The 14610-nt window shown below is 47.9% G+C and overlaps 1 protein-coding gene across 4 annotated transcripts in view; it reads right to left on the bottom strand.

Annotated features, from left to right (window-relative positions):
- Window positions 1-14610, bottom strand: part of sorbs2b (sorbin and SH3 domain containing 2b) — a 50966-nt gene that overhangs the window by 15960 nt on the left and 20396 nt on the right. The window contains exons 8-19 of one of the 4 annotated variants that reach the window (XM_042074728.1): window positions 14294-14610; window positions 12977-13396; window positions 11296-11443; window positions 10043-10227; window positions 9260-9326; window positions 8298-8342; window positions 7847-8081; window positions 7370-7484; window positions 5847-5930; window positions 3860-3916; window positions 1400-1449; window positions 146-504 (exon numbers count right to left, since the gene is read on the bottom strand). The exon at window positions 14294-14610 is cut by the window's right edge and continues 157 nt beyond it. In XM_042074728.1, coding sequence (XP_041930662.1) covers window positions 146-504; window positions 1400-1449; window positions 3860-3916; window positions 5847-5930; window positions 7370-7484; window positions 7847-8081; window positions 8298-8342; window positions 9260-9326; window positions 10043-10227; window positions 11296-11443; window positions 12977-13396; window positions 14294-14610 — 2082 coding nt within the window. The remainder of the gene's footprint in view (window positions 1-145; window positions 505-1399; window positions 1450-3859; window positions 3917-5846; window positions 5931-7369; window positions 7485-7846; window positions 8082-8297; window positions 8343-9259; window positions 9327-10042; window positions 10228-11295; window positions 11444-12976; window positions 13397-14293) is intronic. The other 3 variants (XM_042074729.1, XM_042074730.1, XM_042074732.1) reach the window with 3 other exon arrangements.

The following is a 14610-nucleotide window of genomic DNA, read 5'->3' as shown; positions in this document are numbered from 1 at the left end:
CTACATGACTGTGCTTTCCTTTTGTTCTGTAAATGCATCTCCCCCTCCAGCTCGCCCTCTCTCTCCAGTGAGCCGTGTTGTGGTTGTTAGTTGTTGTTGTTTGTTTGCTTCTGAAGAGCAGAATGTAGGTCACGCCGCTGCTTACCTTTGGATCTGGCGGGGGAGGAGGAGGTGGAGCTGCTCAGGGGCTTCTTCTGGGTGTAGCCGGCGCGGTGTGGCTCAGTGCTCTGGGTGTAGCCGGCGCGGTGTGGCTCAGTGCTCTGGGTGTAGCCGGCGCGGTGTGGCTCAGTGCTCTGGGCGTAGGTGCTCCGTGGTGGGTTGGCGATCGGGGCGTAGCCAGCACGGGGGGGTTCGGCGCTTTGGGCGAAGCCGGCACGGGGCGTCTCGGCGAGGAGGAGGGAGCCCGGGTGGCTAACGCTCTGGGGCACACTCTGGCTGCTGTGTGGCCGCGGCTGGCTGGACGTCGGCTCCGACTTTCGCCTCTTACGGTTGTCACTGGCAGAACTATGATTACAGGGCATGATAAGAATATGGTATTATGAGTACATTTACTACAGTAACACATGACAGTAATGTTTATTGTAAATATTCATGCAACACTGTTTAACTACATGACAATATGGCATCTTGTGAGACTATGGTTTAATAATTCTGTGACGGGGAGATTGTCTCTTGTGTTGTTTGTCATAATCAGACACAGTGACACATGGACCAACTGAATACATTGGAACAAAGCCTGAGGGTATTTCTGTTAAATCTGAAACACAATGTAAGAGATCATAATGTCACCTCACAAGGTCTACAACCTGCAGTCATTTGTACTGTACACTACAAAAAGGACTAGGAATCATTATAGCAGCAATTTTGCACCTCCATTAAAAACTTGCAGTAACATTATATGCTTGTATTCATTTGTAACTCTCACAATGGATTTATAAAATAACTTCAACTGTGGCCACAGCTGGCTTGAAACTGCACCTGCACCAGAGAGGTGAAATGTACAACACACACACACACGCGCACAAACACACACACACACACACACACACACACACACACACACACACACACACTCTGGGAACATTGCGACATATATCATTGGTCATGACAGGGCCAAACTGCTAGGAGGCTCTGACAGGAGTGTGGAGTCCAAATGTCCTCAAGCCACCACATGCACACGCACCGCGCGCACACACACACACACACACACACACACACACACACACACACACACACACACACACACACACACACAAACCAATATACAATATATACACACAAACCAGTATATTTATAGGGCAAATGCATATGCAATATAATTTACTCACACAATCTAAATGTTAATCTAAATGTTCTCACAACGTTAGCATATGAAAGTGAGAGTGCAGGCTTGGCTTACCTTGATGGTCGCTCCAGACTCCTCTCTGTTGGGGCTGGATACAGGGGAGCCTGAAAGAAAATCACCGACAAAACAACAGTGACTTCCTCTCTCTAACAGTTCACTTCATGTAAAACGCAGCCTCTTAATTGGCAGCCGAGGCTGCTTGTGAAAGCACTGGAGCTCCTCTGGAGACACTGCCTGCTGGATTCTCCCAGTGGTGTCAACAACATCTCAACCCTTGCTTTGTCTGGCGGTCTCAACATGTCTGCCTATTCTTATAGGATGAAAGACATAAAAAAACCCAAAAAAACCAATAAGAACCTCTGAGAATCCTCCCTCCCGTGCGCATGCCTCCACTTACCAGCGTTGCGATGTCGTACAGGGCGGGGAACTCCTTGTACGCATGGCTGGAGTAGACAATCATTTCCCCCCTTCCTCGTCGAGGCCCTAGGGCAGGATCAGCAGCTACTGAACAGGCCCCCTGCTCTCGCTCCCTCTCTCCCTCGCCCCCCTCTCTCCTCTCCTCTCCTCTCCTTTCCTTTCCTTTTACCCCTCTCTCTCTCTTCTCTCCACTCCTCTCCTTTCACCCCTCTCTCTCCCTCTCTCTCCCTCCCTCTCTCTCTCTCTCCCTCTCTCTCCCTCCCTCTCTCTCTCTCCCCCCTCTCTCCCTCTCTATCTCTCCTCTCCACAGGCAGTGGACCCCTCGGTCACTGTGTGTGTCTTTTTTAAACCGCCGTGTTATAAGTAGGCCCCACCATGTGTGGCAGCCGGAATGCGACCGCGGGGCTGTGACACATTTGTGGGAAGGCAACATAAATATGGGTTCCTAAGTGGCAGTTGGCCCCTCAAGCTGGCTCTTAATTGGGCCGCAAAGCCCCCGCGCCACCACGTTAAGGAGCTCCCTCTATGGGTCCTGTGGTAGACTTCCAACCATAACTGTGATTGTAGACACCCCTTGACACCAACCATAACTGTGATTGTAGACACCCCTCACACCGTCAAATTGTTGTTTCTACCTTTGCTCTGAACTGTAGGGCATCATTTTGACCATGCTGTGGGTTTCTACTGCGGAAAAATTTTCAAATTGAATGCGACATTCTAGCGGCATTTCCGCTAATGCAAGCCAGTCCCAATCAATCCAAAAGGAAATGCACTTGCAAATGGATATGTTCTACACATTCATTACAGTGCAAGGTTTCTGATTATTTCCCCCATGGGGAAATACACTGTTGGTGACAACAATAAAGGACACGACTTTCAATATGTTGGAAATGCGAGCTGGCTATTTTTGCATGGACAGAAAAAAAAAAACTTGTGATGTGTGTAATGTGATCCAGAACGCCCACGCAGGAGAGCAGCACACTTCAACAGAATGTCAACAGGTCCCCTGACTTGCTACAGCCACTCTGGAGAAACACTCAGACAGAAACACTGGCGTGAATTGGAATAGACTGAGGTACTTCCTCATTCTACATTAGAGGATAGCCAATACAAGTTGTAATCAATTAAGGAATTTGATATTTACATTCTCAAACATGACCTCATTACTGCACCTTACTTGGCAATTGACCTTGATGAGCAAATGAGGAGAGGAAGGTTCATTAGAGAAGATGTATACCTGTCAACACTCCCGTTTTTCCCGGGTTTCTCCCGTATTTCAAGGTCATCTCCCAGCACCCTCCCGTTTTGTTATTTCTCCCGGAAAACACCCATAATTTGCATGGCCATCAAACTTTATTTTAAAATCATTGATCCATTCAGGTTGCCAGATTGTGTATGAAGTACACCCTACACATACACGATCACTTAGTTTCAATTTCAACCGTTTTGTCATAGGCTAAAACCTGGCAACCCAAAACCCAAATAAGGAAGCGGGTGCCAACTGCGCAGCCTGAGTCTCGTCGTAAGCAAGCGGGCTAGTTGAATGGCCTACTCCAGAACTAGCTGTTGTGAACTAGCTGTTGGGAATTTAATTGATTAACACATCACATAAACTGTTATTGAGTGTTGTTGATACACTGAACTTGTTCCCTCTGAACCAAATCTGACAGCAAGCAGTTTTGGAGTTTTGGAAGTAGGCTGCAGGCAGGCAGCTGGTGGATACATAACTGGCATGCGTAAGGTAATGGTAATGGTAAAAGCAACGACCGAAATGCAGTGTTGAAACACGTGTATGAAACCTATTAAATATGCAAACACAGATCCGGTATAAACACTGACCCCCCCCCCCCCCCCCCGGAAAAAAAATCTCCCGTTTTTGGAAAGCTAAATGTTGACAGGTATGAGAAGATGTGGTGTAGCTTCTTAATGCTCCACACACTCACAGCTTCTTTTATTACTTTAAATGTCTGTGGTGCTCGTTCTGTCTCTCTTTCTTTGGGATTGTCTTTGTCAAATGCGCGCGCACACACACATTCTCTCTCTCTCTCACGCACAAACGCACGCACACACACACACAAACACACACACACTGTTTACCTCTGCCTTGGCTCGATGTACACTCTCTGGGTTATAATCGAGGCGTTTTTTGGGAGGCTTTGGCCAGAACAGATGGGCAGGAGGACAGAGAGGAGACGGGATGAGATGGCATGAGGTCAATGCAGGGGAAGAAAACAAGGACAGTTACACACAACCCAGGACTGCTCAGTACACTTAGAGAGGTGCTAGACACACACACACACACCACATGACCAAGTGGAAACCAAAAACATGCTAATCTAGTGCGACTACTACCACACACAAGGCCACAGCACACACATATCACACAAGCAAATTAGCTCAAAGCGGTAAAATGTGTGTATTTTAATACGTATCTGTGCAAGTCTTACAATGGAGATAAATTGAATCATGTGCTTCTCTTTTAGTTGTCCAGTTAACAGTCCTATGTTTAGGTGAAATATCCTAGTCCGAATAATGAATACACACACTTGCAGAGGACAGAAGGGTCAAACTCAAAGGGCCTGTTGAGAGGGTTTGCAGGAAAACGAGTGCATTTGGTCATCTAATTCATCTTCACCTTTTTGTTTAAAAGACGGGATTACTGCGCTGAATCCAAGTGTTAGCCACACATGCAACTTGGCGATCGCATGACCCTTTCAGCCACAGAGCAACCCATAAGGGGACATTTCCCTTCAAAAGGTCTGTCGCTAAAAGTCCCATAATGAACACACGCCACTTTCTAGCAAACACACACATACACACTATTCTAGTGCTCCTGTGCGCTCAACACACACACACAGTGGCAATCATGAACACTATTTTAGTGCTCCTGTGCGCTCAACACACACACAGCTGTGGCAATCATACACACTATTCTAGTGCTCCTGTGCGCTCAACACACACACAGTTGTGGCAATCATGCACACTATTCTAATGCTCCTGTGCGCTCAACACACACTTCAGCGTCACACAGCTTTAAAGTACAACACAGTTGACTAACGTGGCAGAGGGAGGGAGCAGGCTTTCTCCATTTCAGCTGACATGATCATTTGTTTTTGTACACTACCACTACAGTACATGGTAGTGGGCATGGTCAACTGTGCCAAATATTGAGTGCTCCTTTTCAACTGCCATTTTAGGTCTCACCACACACCAGCAATATCAACCACAACAATCAGTTTTGACATGGTAATGGTGATCTACAGTCTACATGTTCAAAAGCAAAAACTCACTCCACATAAAGTACTGATCTATGTCATTTTTCTTCATATCAAACAGTTACTGGAGGCACTAACGCCTGTATTACAGTATTGGCCATCGTGCAAGAACAAGACACATTTGGGTTCTTCCGATGTACATAAAACACACACACAGCTAGAATAGAGAATAGTGGTCAAATAATGCTTCAAGGGCCTACAATTTCTGTCTCTTCATAGGCTTTAACCCTGTCCCTCAAATGAAAGAAATTAATGTGTCAGAAAACATATGAGACAGGTGAACCTAGATCAGTACTTGTTCAGAGAACATATGACATAGAGAGGAACCTAGATCACTTGTTCAGAGAACATATGACACAGATGAACCTAGATCTAGACTTAAGACAAAACAGTTCTCAGATGCCTTCTGCTAACTGCACTTAGTTACAAATTCTGAATCTGCCTGTAAATTATTCTATCTTGTGTCTTTTATTTTGTCTTTTTAATCATTCTTTATTTTTTAAACGATTTTACCTTGTGCGTTTTTATGTTTTCTTTTTTATTATGATATTTACCTTTTAAACTATTCTTTGACTATTGCCTTTCTATGCTTTTATCAGATATGCCTGTTTGTTTTTGTTTATGTAAAGCACATTGAATGACCTCTGACTTGACTAGATCAGTACTTATTCAAAGTGCAATATCCAGCTGCATGCATTCTCAACACGACAAAGCAGCCTGTCTCTGCAGATATACCACAAGCCTGAGAAGTGCACACACACACATACACACACACACACACACAGTCAGCTAGCCTGCAGGCCACTTACCGGCCGTCCAAACTCCAGCTCAGAAAAGAACTTATACCAGGGCTCATTCTCTAAGTCTAACTCATCTAGGTCTATATGACCCGTCTGAAGAGAGGGAGGGAGAGAGGGATGAGAAGGAGAGAGAGGAGAAGGAGAAAAAATGACAGAAGTGAGCAGTATGTACTCACACACTCACACACACAGACACATGCTCACACTTAGAGGTAAGTTTTGTGATAAAACAAGACAGCAGAGAAATGAGATGAAGGATGAGGGACTGATTAATTATGCAGGTCCACGGAGTCTGCTGATTAATTACTGTACAACTTCAGAACCCGTCTCTTTAGAGACCTCCATCTTTTTTTTTAATGAATTATGCAGTTTTTCAATGCGGATTCTTTTTCATAGACCACTGAGGCTTGACATTCTGTTGCACAAACACAATCAATCCACCAGGGGGCAGTGTAGCACTGAGGATTTGTTGCCTTTGTGCACAAAAAAACAGAAACAGAAACATTGACAGAAGAACACGTCCTCCCTCTGGCGTGTGCGCTACACTCCCTTGATGCCTGTGCAACTTAGTACATTTGTACAGATTCAGAATTCCACTGATCATGTGATGAGAGGAATTTCAAGCAGTCAAAGTCTGTGGCTGGGAGCAATACTACAGCAACTATGCAATAAGTAATGAAGCTATGCATCATCTTAGGAGGAAGCCTTCTGAAGGCTGACTTTGAGTTACTCCACTTCTGGGAACTTGTGTACCAAAGAGGTGTGCGGGAACACTTCTCTACAGAGTGACAGAGGCAGGAACAAAACAAAACAACCTGATTACTTTGGGGTGTGGTTCTAATGCCAGATTGATTAATTGATCAAATCCCAAATGTAATGCATGCTTGGTCAGCCTGTGGGAAATTAACTCTTGACAGGGAGTTTACGTGAACATCATTATACAGCTATTACAAAAAGCTAAGCCATGTGCACGACAGCCTCTATATCACGGCCTCCTCAGAGACCAACAAAAACAGCAACCTCAGCACTGATGCATTGTGGGCCTGAGCCTGCGGGTCAATAGGGGCACCAGGGGCAGGCAGTGCGGCTGCAGTGGCTATCTCATCAGTATCGGCATTACCACCCCCCCCCCCCCCCATCTCCTTACTCAAGGCTAAGAATCCATCTTGTGTCTGCAGCTCAGGCCTGCTATTGAGAAAGAGCCCTGGGCCTAAGGAAAGGCGGCTTCTGTGTGCGCTCAGGAGTACAAGGAAAAAAAAAACAAGAAAACAAGAGAAAAGCCTGCCCAGGATCCGTGACTCACTCCAGCCACTTCACCTGACGAGGGCTGCGGCTGCTCAGCAGAGTGCGCCGGCTGCTGCTCGCGTCCTAAAAAAAGACGGCCGCCATTCTCTACTGAGGTGACCGCACGGCGGAGAGAGAGAGAGAGAGAGAGAGAGAGAGAGAGAGAGAGAGGGAGAGAGAGAGAGAGAGAGAGAGAGAGAGAGAGCGAGAAAAGAAGCCAGGGATTGTAGTCCAGTGAGCCCACTTACTGCTCTCTCCTGCTCCAAGATGGAGGATTTGCCCGGCTCGTACTCGAAGATGCTCCTGGGCTCGGCGCGGTACTTGCGAGTATCTACTTTTCGGTCAGGAGGTCCCCAGTCATTCCTGAGAAGAAAGAGATAGAGAAAGAGATAGAGAGAGAGAGAGAGAGAGAGAGACAGAGAGGGAGAGAGAGGGAAAGAAGAAAACAACAGTCACAACTGAAAGAGCAGGACACCATTATCTTTACACAGGAAGTTGCCCAGGTAGGCAGTCTGGGAACACAATTAATGTACACAATACTCATGGATAGTCAGGGATAACCAAAGGCTCAACTCGCCAGATATGACAGAATCTATGAAATATCATACTCTCCTGAGCTCTGAGCTTCACCTAATGCTGCAACATGATCTTCACTATGTCTATGTGTGGGGTTAAGGTTAAGGTTGGGGTTGGGGTCAGGGGTCGGCATGGAAAGTCCTGCTCACAACATGTCTGGCGTGCTGAGGTCTTGCTCGCGCTCCTTCTCGCGTTCGCGGGTCCGAGGGTGAGTGTGAGAGTGAGGCTGAGAGGGAGCTGGCGAGGCGTGGGGCACCGGGGACGGCGTGCTGCTCTTCTGGAAGGTGTATGTGCCGTTGTCTGACGCGCTCTTCGGGAGGGGTCTGTACGTGTGGGTCTGGGGTGCTGGGTGGGCCTGGATGGAGTTGGTAGTGCCACGCTTCTCTGAGGACAGAAGATAGATAGATAGATAGATAGATAGATAGATAGATAGATAGATAGATAGATAGATAGATACTTTATTGATCCCCAAGGGGAAATTCCAGAAGGTGCATATCAGTACATGAAGATGAACTGGAGAGGATATTTGGCCTATGTGACACATATACACACAAAAATGAGCAAAACAAATATGAAAAATGACAATGACATGAAACTTACCACTGCTACTAATTGGATAAACATTCTGTGTGTTTACATAATCATCTGTAACATGAAAGAAAAAAACAATGTTCAAAATCTGAATGATAGAAAGAATATGCTGAAAGCTTAATTGAAAGAAACAGTTCAAAACCTTTTTGACAGAAAGAATATGCTTAAAGTCTAGCTGACAGAAGGAATATGTTCAAAACTCCATTGACAGAAAGAATATGCTCAAAACCTAATTGACAGGATTTAAGCCAAGACTTCAGCCAAACTGGCCTTCTCTGCTGCGTTGAGTTAGGGGAGTAAATCTACTAATTGCCTGGCACCTAATGCTTGATAAAGTGACGGCTAAGAGGCTTATGGAATGAGATAATTAAAGGATGATAATGAGGCAGACAGAAGGCCGAGGTCGTGTGTCATTCTGGTCCATTTGGTCTGATCCCTGACCTCTTCTAATCCACGAGGTCAGCCTGCACTGGCAGTTATCGTTGTTGGGGCTGCACAGTCAGTTTCCAGTAACGATGGCACCCCCCCCCCCACAACGTAATCCGTCAACTGCTGAGCAAAGCCTTTTTATTGTCGCTCGTTTCTGTCGATGCTGGGCAAGTCCTTGCAGTGCAGACGCATGCGTTGTTCTGCAGTGGCAAATTCTGACCACATGGTATGGTGAATAGTACAGTGGCTAAGCTTTTCGTTTGGGACATTTACTGTCAGTTATCAGTCACTGAGGAGGCCTGTTTGTGATTGCCATTATCCACTTATCCACACACTAAGCTTCTGTTAGCCCCTCTTGTTAATCACCATAGCCATCCATCATTTCTATTTGCTTATTGTTTGTTTAAGATCTGCCAGAAAAAAAACATGGAACTCGTATGTGATGGATGATGGCAGAACAGATGTTTTGGTAGGTTTATGTCTAAACACGCCCCCACCCCTCCCCTCAAACACTGTTTTTAATGTGGTGGTCAGAGTCTTACCTGTTCTGGGTACAACGTGAATCTGCTTGAACATGGTCTTGTACCAGTCCTTCGGCCTGTCCACACTCTGGAGGGAGAGAGGGGAGGCAAACACAAGGTGGAAAGACAAACAAAAAAGTTGTAATAGTCACCACATTGTAGTCGTGCTTATCAAAGCTCACTGTGTACACATCCTGAAGCCCCATCATAGATACAGGCCCTCTACTGCTGTTATGAAGACACACTGCACTATCAGGCTGCAGTTGGCCGTGGTAGCTTGTCAATATCACTGAACTTAGCAGCCCCCATATTCTCCCAGAGGCTAAATAAAACCCTCTCTGGGAAAAAGCTATTTGCAACCAGGACTCTGGGGGTTGGCTCGATCCAGATGGCCAAAGATTGATTCGAGATTAATGCCATAGTTACCAATTACAGACGCAGCTGTGGGCTATGGATGTCCACATCTCAGTGGACAGCCATTCACTGACTATGCAGGACTTTATGGTCTCTTGCTTTTGGTTCGTCAAGAGTTTTAGTGAGATAAAAAAATATGGTGTTTACTTGGATGGAAACTGTCCAATACAAAACACTATAAAAGAGCACAACATTTTATGAATGCAATGCAGTGCTTTACCAGATGTTACAGATGTTTCCTTCAGAGCGTGATACACCTCCCTAATCTCAGTCTTATCTGGCTGTAGCATCATTACATTTCGCTATACAGTCAAACAAACACAAAGCATTCAAAACAACACAGAAGTCTTTCTATAGGATGCTCTCATTCAAACATTCACGACGACTGACCGTTCGAATGGCGATAGGTATGCCGGACTCATCCACGGGGCCGATCCCAGTGTAGTGTTGAGGCTTTAGCGAGGGTGTTTTCCTGGCCTCCTCCTCTCTCTCCTGGACAGGAGCTGGAGCTGGAGCTGGCGATGTTGCGGGAGCCGCGGGGGCTGTGCTGGCCTGGACAGGACCACTGCTGGGATCTGTGGAGGCAGAGGAGCAGGGAGGGAGGGAAGGGGGGGGGGGTGGGGGTGAGCGCTGCGATCAGGTTGGATAACTGGAGTTTGCGGCTGTGCTGTTTAGACTAGTCCACGCTCCCATGTTTGATTGCTGGAGAGCGTAGATGGCGTCCGTGTATCCTCTCTGTCATAGATGATACAGGGATTATGGCAGCAGCTTGAGAGAGAGAGAGAGAGAGAGAGAGAGAGAGAGAGAGAGAGAGAGAGAGAGAGCGAGAGAGATCCCGCTCAGGTCTGAACCGCTCCCAGGCGAAGCGTTGAATGGGGAGAAAATGGGAGAGATGTTGTGAGCGAGCAAAATCTCGCAATCCGTTCCCCCCAGCCCGCAAAAAAAAAAATGGCTGTGGCTCTGATCCTCAGACAATAGAAAGCCTCATAAACACACACACACACACACACCACACACACACACACACACATACACAAACATAAACTCTACGCACACACACAGACACACTAATCCGACTACTGCAGGCCCCCTCCCCTCCACTCTGACCCCCCCCCCCCCTGCCAAAAACACTCCGTCACTCAGATTTGCACTTAATCCCGTCACTTGCTGCATGGGATTAGACCGATCACTCGTTGCAGGGTGGGGGGCACCACCAAGACAGCGTCAATGAGGCATCTGCAGCCACCCCGCCGGCATTTCTGCCATCTGTGCCCGGGCAGAGCTCTGCAGTGCCCCCTGTGCCAGTTAGCACCACGTCCGCGCCCTGGCACGACATCTGATAACTTGTGAGTGCGGTAGGTCAGAGATATCGCAATGTTCACAACTGCTGCCACCCAGCGCTAGCGACGCGAGACACCATCGTGGCATTTCTCAGAAAAGGTGAGAAAAAAAAAAACAGAAACGCTTGAGCGGCATGTTTGGAATTTCTCCGATGACGTCTTTCCAGAACAGGTGCCTAAAAAGCAAAACACTGAGGAATGTGTGCTGTTTGTTTCTAAACTGCCAGTCGCTGGCGAAGGCTAAATACCATCTGGCTTTTGTGGGCATTCCTGTGATTAGTGGGAGAGGGAGCCGATACTGACCGGTGCTCCGGTGGGACGCCGACAGGAGCGACAGGCCCTGGCTGAAGGCTGGCGGCGGCGGGTACGCAGACGGAGAGAAAGGCCTCTGGAGGTGGAGGCTGTAGCCGCTTCCTGGCACACCGAGGCTCCCGTTCACCGTCATCTGGCCCTGAGCCAGGAAGGAAAGGTGGGGAGAGGGGAAAGGCAGAGAAAGAGACAAGTGTGTGTGTGTGTGTGTGAGAGAGAGAAGTGTGTGTGTGTGTGTGTGTGTGTGTGTGTGTGTGTGTGTGTGTGTGTGTGTGTGAGAAAGGGACAAGTGTGTGTGTGTGTGTGTGTGTGTGTGAGAGAGAGAGAGAGAAGTGTGTGTGTGTGTGTGTGTGTGTGTGAGAGAGAAGTGTGTGTGTGTGTGTGTGTGTGTGTGTGTGTGTGTGTGTGTGTGTGTGTGTGTGTGTGTGTGAGAGAGAGAGAGAGAAGTGTGTGTGTGTGTGTGTGTGTGTGTGTGTGTGTGTGTGTGTGTGTGTGTATGTGTGTGTGACAGAGAAAGAGAGAGGGAAAAAAAGATAGGGAGGGAGAAAGAGAGAGAGAGAGAAAAAGAAAAAGAAGGCTCAAACACAAGGAATAATTATATCCATTAAACATTCCCTGTGGTGGCAGTTAGAACTGTGCAACGTATTTATGAAATCACTGTGCTGTGGCGGAGGTGAGGCTCGTAACAACTACACTAAACAGCACCCTGTGATGGGGACCCTTTTACCGCCCAGCGCCTGTCAGCATCAGCGTAATTACCCAGTGACAACTAGCAACCCGACTACCCAGTGATGTTAGTGGGGAGAGAGAGAAGATTAGGGGTCGGCTGTGTTGTGACTGGACACACATACATACTGTCATGGCTAACATAGGTTTAGTCAGAATTAATAAACGATTATAGGACAGTGTTGCTGATGCTCTTTCTGTTAACTTGTTAACTTAATTTAGTCCAATGAAGACGAGAGAAGCATGGAAATGTGATTGAGGAAAACAAACACTAGTAGGACAGACAAGAAGGATTGAGAGGAGCAGGATTAAGTTGTTTGCTCTGCAGTAATGATGTTAGCCCCCCCCCCCCCCACACACACACACACACACACACTAAATTTGGCACCAATGATTACCAGCACATTATGGGTTTGAGGAGAAGCAGGATCTGTAAGGCAAAGGTGATTAGTAGTTGCCCTGAGTTTCCCCTGAGGGGGCAGGAAGGCAAATGAAACAGAAAAAGAGGCACCGAGACCTTAGGCAGTTTAGGATGGAGACACCTAGGAGTGTGTCAAAGAAAGCACCTGTCAATCATAGAGCAGGGGAGGAGGCTCAGTGCCCAAGGGCTTAACATGTCATGTGTGACGGAGAGATCAAAAGGAATGGGAGAAGACAAAGAGAGAGAGAGAGAGAGAGAGAGAGAGAGAGAGAGAGAGAGAGAGAGAGAGAGAGCAAAGACATCAGGACGGAAAGCAACTGGAACAGTGAGTGAGTGAGTGGTGGTAGAAAGAGTAAAAATGGCAATAAAAGGAAAGAAGAAGAAGGAACGTTGAAAAGAGATGAGAGATGACTTCTGAAGTGAGGCAGACGTGAACTCAAAACCACAAGACAGGACAGGAGGTGAGAGACCCAAGGGCCAGTGCGTGAGCGCTGCAGAAGTGGAAGGAGAAGCCTGGTGTATATTTACATTAGCGGAGCTAGCGTAGGTTAGCGCGGTGTCGTCGGTGAAGGCCGAGTTCTGGCTGAGCGTCGGGGACGGGGTGCGCGAGCGCGAGCCCCGTCCGGCCTCCGAGCCCTGGCAGGCCCGCAGCTCCTCCAGCAGCGCGGCCGACACGTCGCTCTGCAGGCTGCGCGCCGAGTACTGGCTGAGGGCCGACGCCGCGCCGCCACCCTGGGCCGCCCGCGGGTCACCCAGGGGGGCCGCGAGAGGAAGGCTCAGCGGGGGCGGAGGAGGGGGGAACGGGCCGTCGAGCTCCACCACCTGCTCGGACGGGGGGCGGAGGAGGAGGGGGAGGTTGTGGGGCGGCGGGACGCCCCACGGGGGCTGCGGAGCTCCTGCGGCGGCGGCAGAGGAGGGCGCCGGCCAGCGGGTGGACGAAGCCTCGGGCTAAACGGAGAGAAGAGGAGAGAGGAGAAGAGAAGAAGAGAGGAGAAAAGCAGCAAAGAGTGAAAACGTGATGGCTGAGCCACGAGCATCAGGAAAGCCTGAGAGATCCCACAGGCTAGAGAGTGCGACTACCACATGAGAGATGATCAGTGATGATCAGTGAAAGCAAATTGTGAACTTAAGCAAATGAATACAATGAAATACATGAGTGGCAAGGCATGGCAAGGCCTGTTAAGGTTAGGTCTGTGAAAAGAAATGAGGGTTCAAAATGTTGTAATGGAACAAAAAAAACATCACATTTGATGAGTCCATCATTTCCTTGCTGGTGCTGCATAAGAGACTGAGAGTGTGATGGATTAACATGAAAACACAACAGGAGAGAGGCATTTTGTTATGAAAGCTCTGAGAGGATTATGTATGTATGTGGCCTATTTTCTTTGCATAAACCTTTCTGAAATCTGAGCTAAATCTAAGTTACATTTCTGCAAACCTCTTTCATGAGAGCGTGAAGATGTACTCTGACACTCCCATTGAATTGTTTATATCTCTGGGAGAATCTTCAGAGATTTGCGTTTCATCTCCACTCTTACTTTTGAAACATTTTCCCAGAGGGGGAAGAAGTTCAGGGGATTTGAAATTATTAGGACTGAAACTGTCTCACAATGCACTTCATACATCAGCAACTTTTTACCATGAGTTGCAAAAATCCACTCAGCTTCACTTTTTGAGAGCTACTGAACAAGCATTAGTCTTTAATGAGTTAGTTTGCTCTACAATGGCACAGCATGAGACAAGTATATGGCTCTAATATGGCACGGCATACTGTCTGTATGAGTAAGTAAAACAAGTAATGGTGGGTACTTGTTAGTCTCAAAACAGTTTGAAACACTTGAGTACCGCGTGTGCCCGGGTAGTGGGCAGCGGTGGACGGGACGATGCCCATGGGACCACAGGCTCCAGGCGCCGAGGCTGGGCTGATGGGCTGGGCTTGACTCGGACGGAGAGGCAAGACACATGCCATCCAGGCTGCGGGTCGTCGGGCCTCCAGCTGGTCAGCTGCTGGTCAGCGACAACAGGCACACTCTGTGTGGCTTGTCGCTCTGCGGCTGGGGAGACGCTCCCTCCTCCTACCTGAACGTTAACGGACAGTGCTCTGGCATCAGCCGCTGGGCTTGGTGTAGTAGTGCGGCCTCTGATCAGAGGCCCACGAGAGC

The sequence above is a fragment of the Alosa sapidissima genome, chromosome 20 (genome assembly GCF_018492685.1).
Source record: "Alosa sapidissima isolate fAloSap1 chromosome 20, fAloSap1.pri, whole genome shotgun sequence".
NCBI classification, from domain to species: Eukaryota; Metazoa; Chordata; class Actinopteri; order Clupeiformes; family Clupeidae; genus Alosa; species Alosa sapidissima.
The sequence above is the reverse complement of the archived record's forward strand: the minus strand, read 5'-3'. Positions and strand labels throughout refer to the sequence as shown.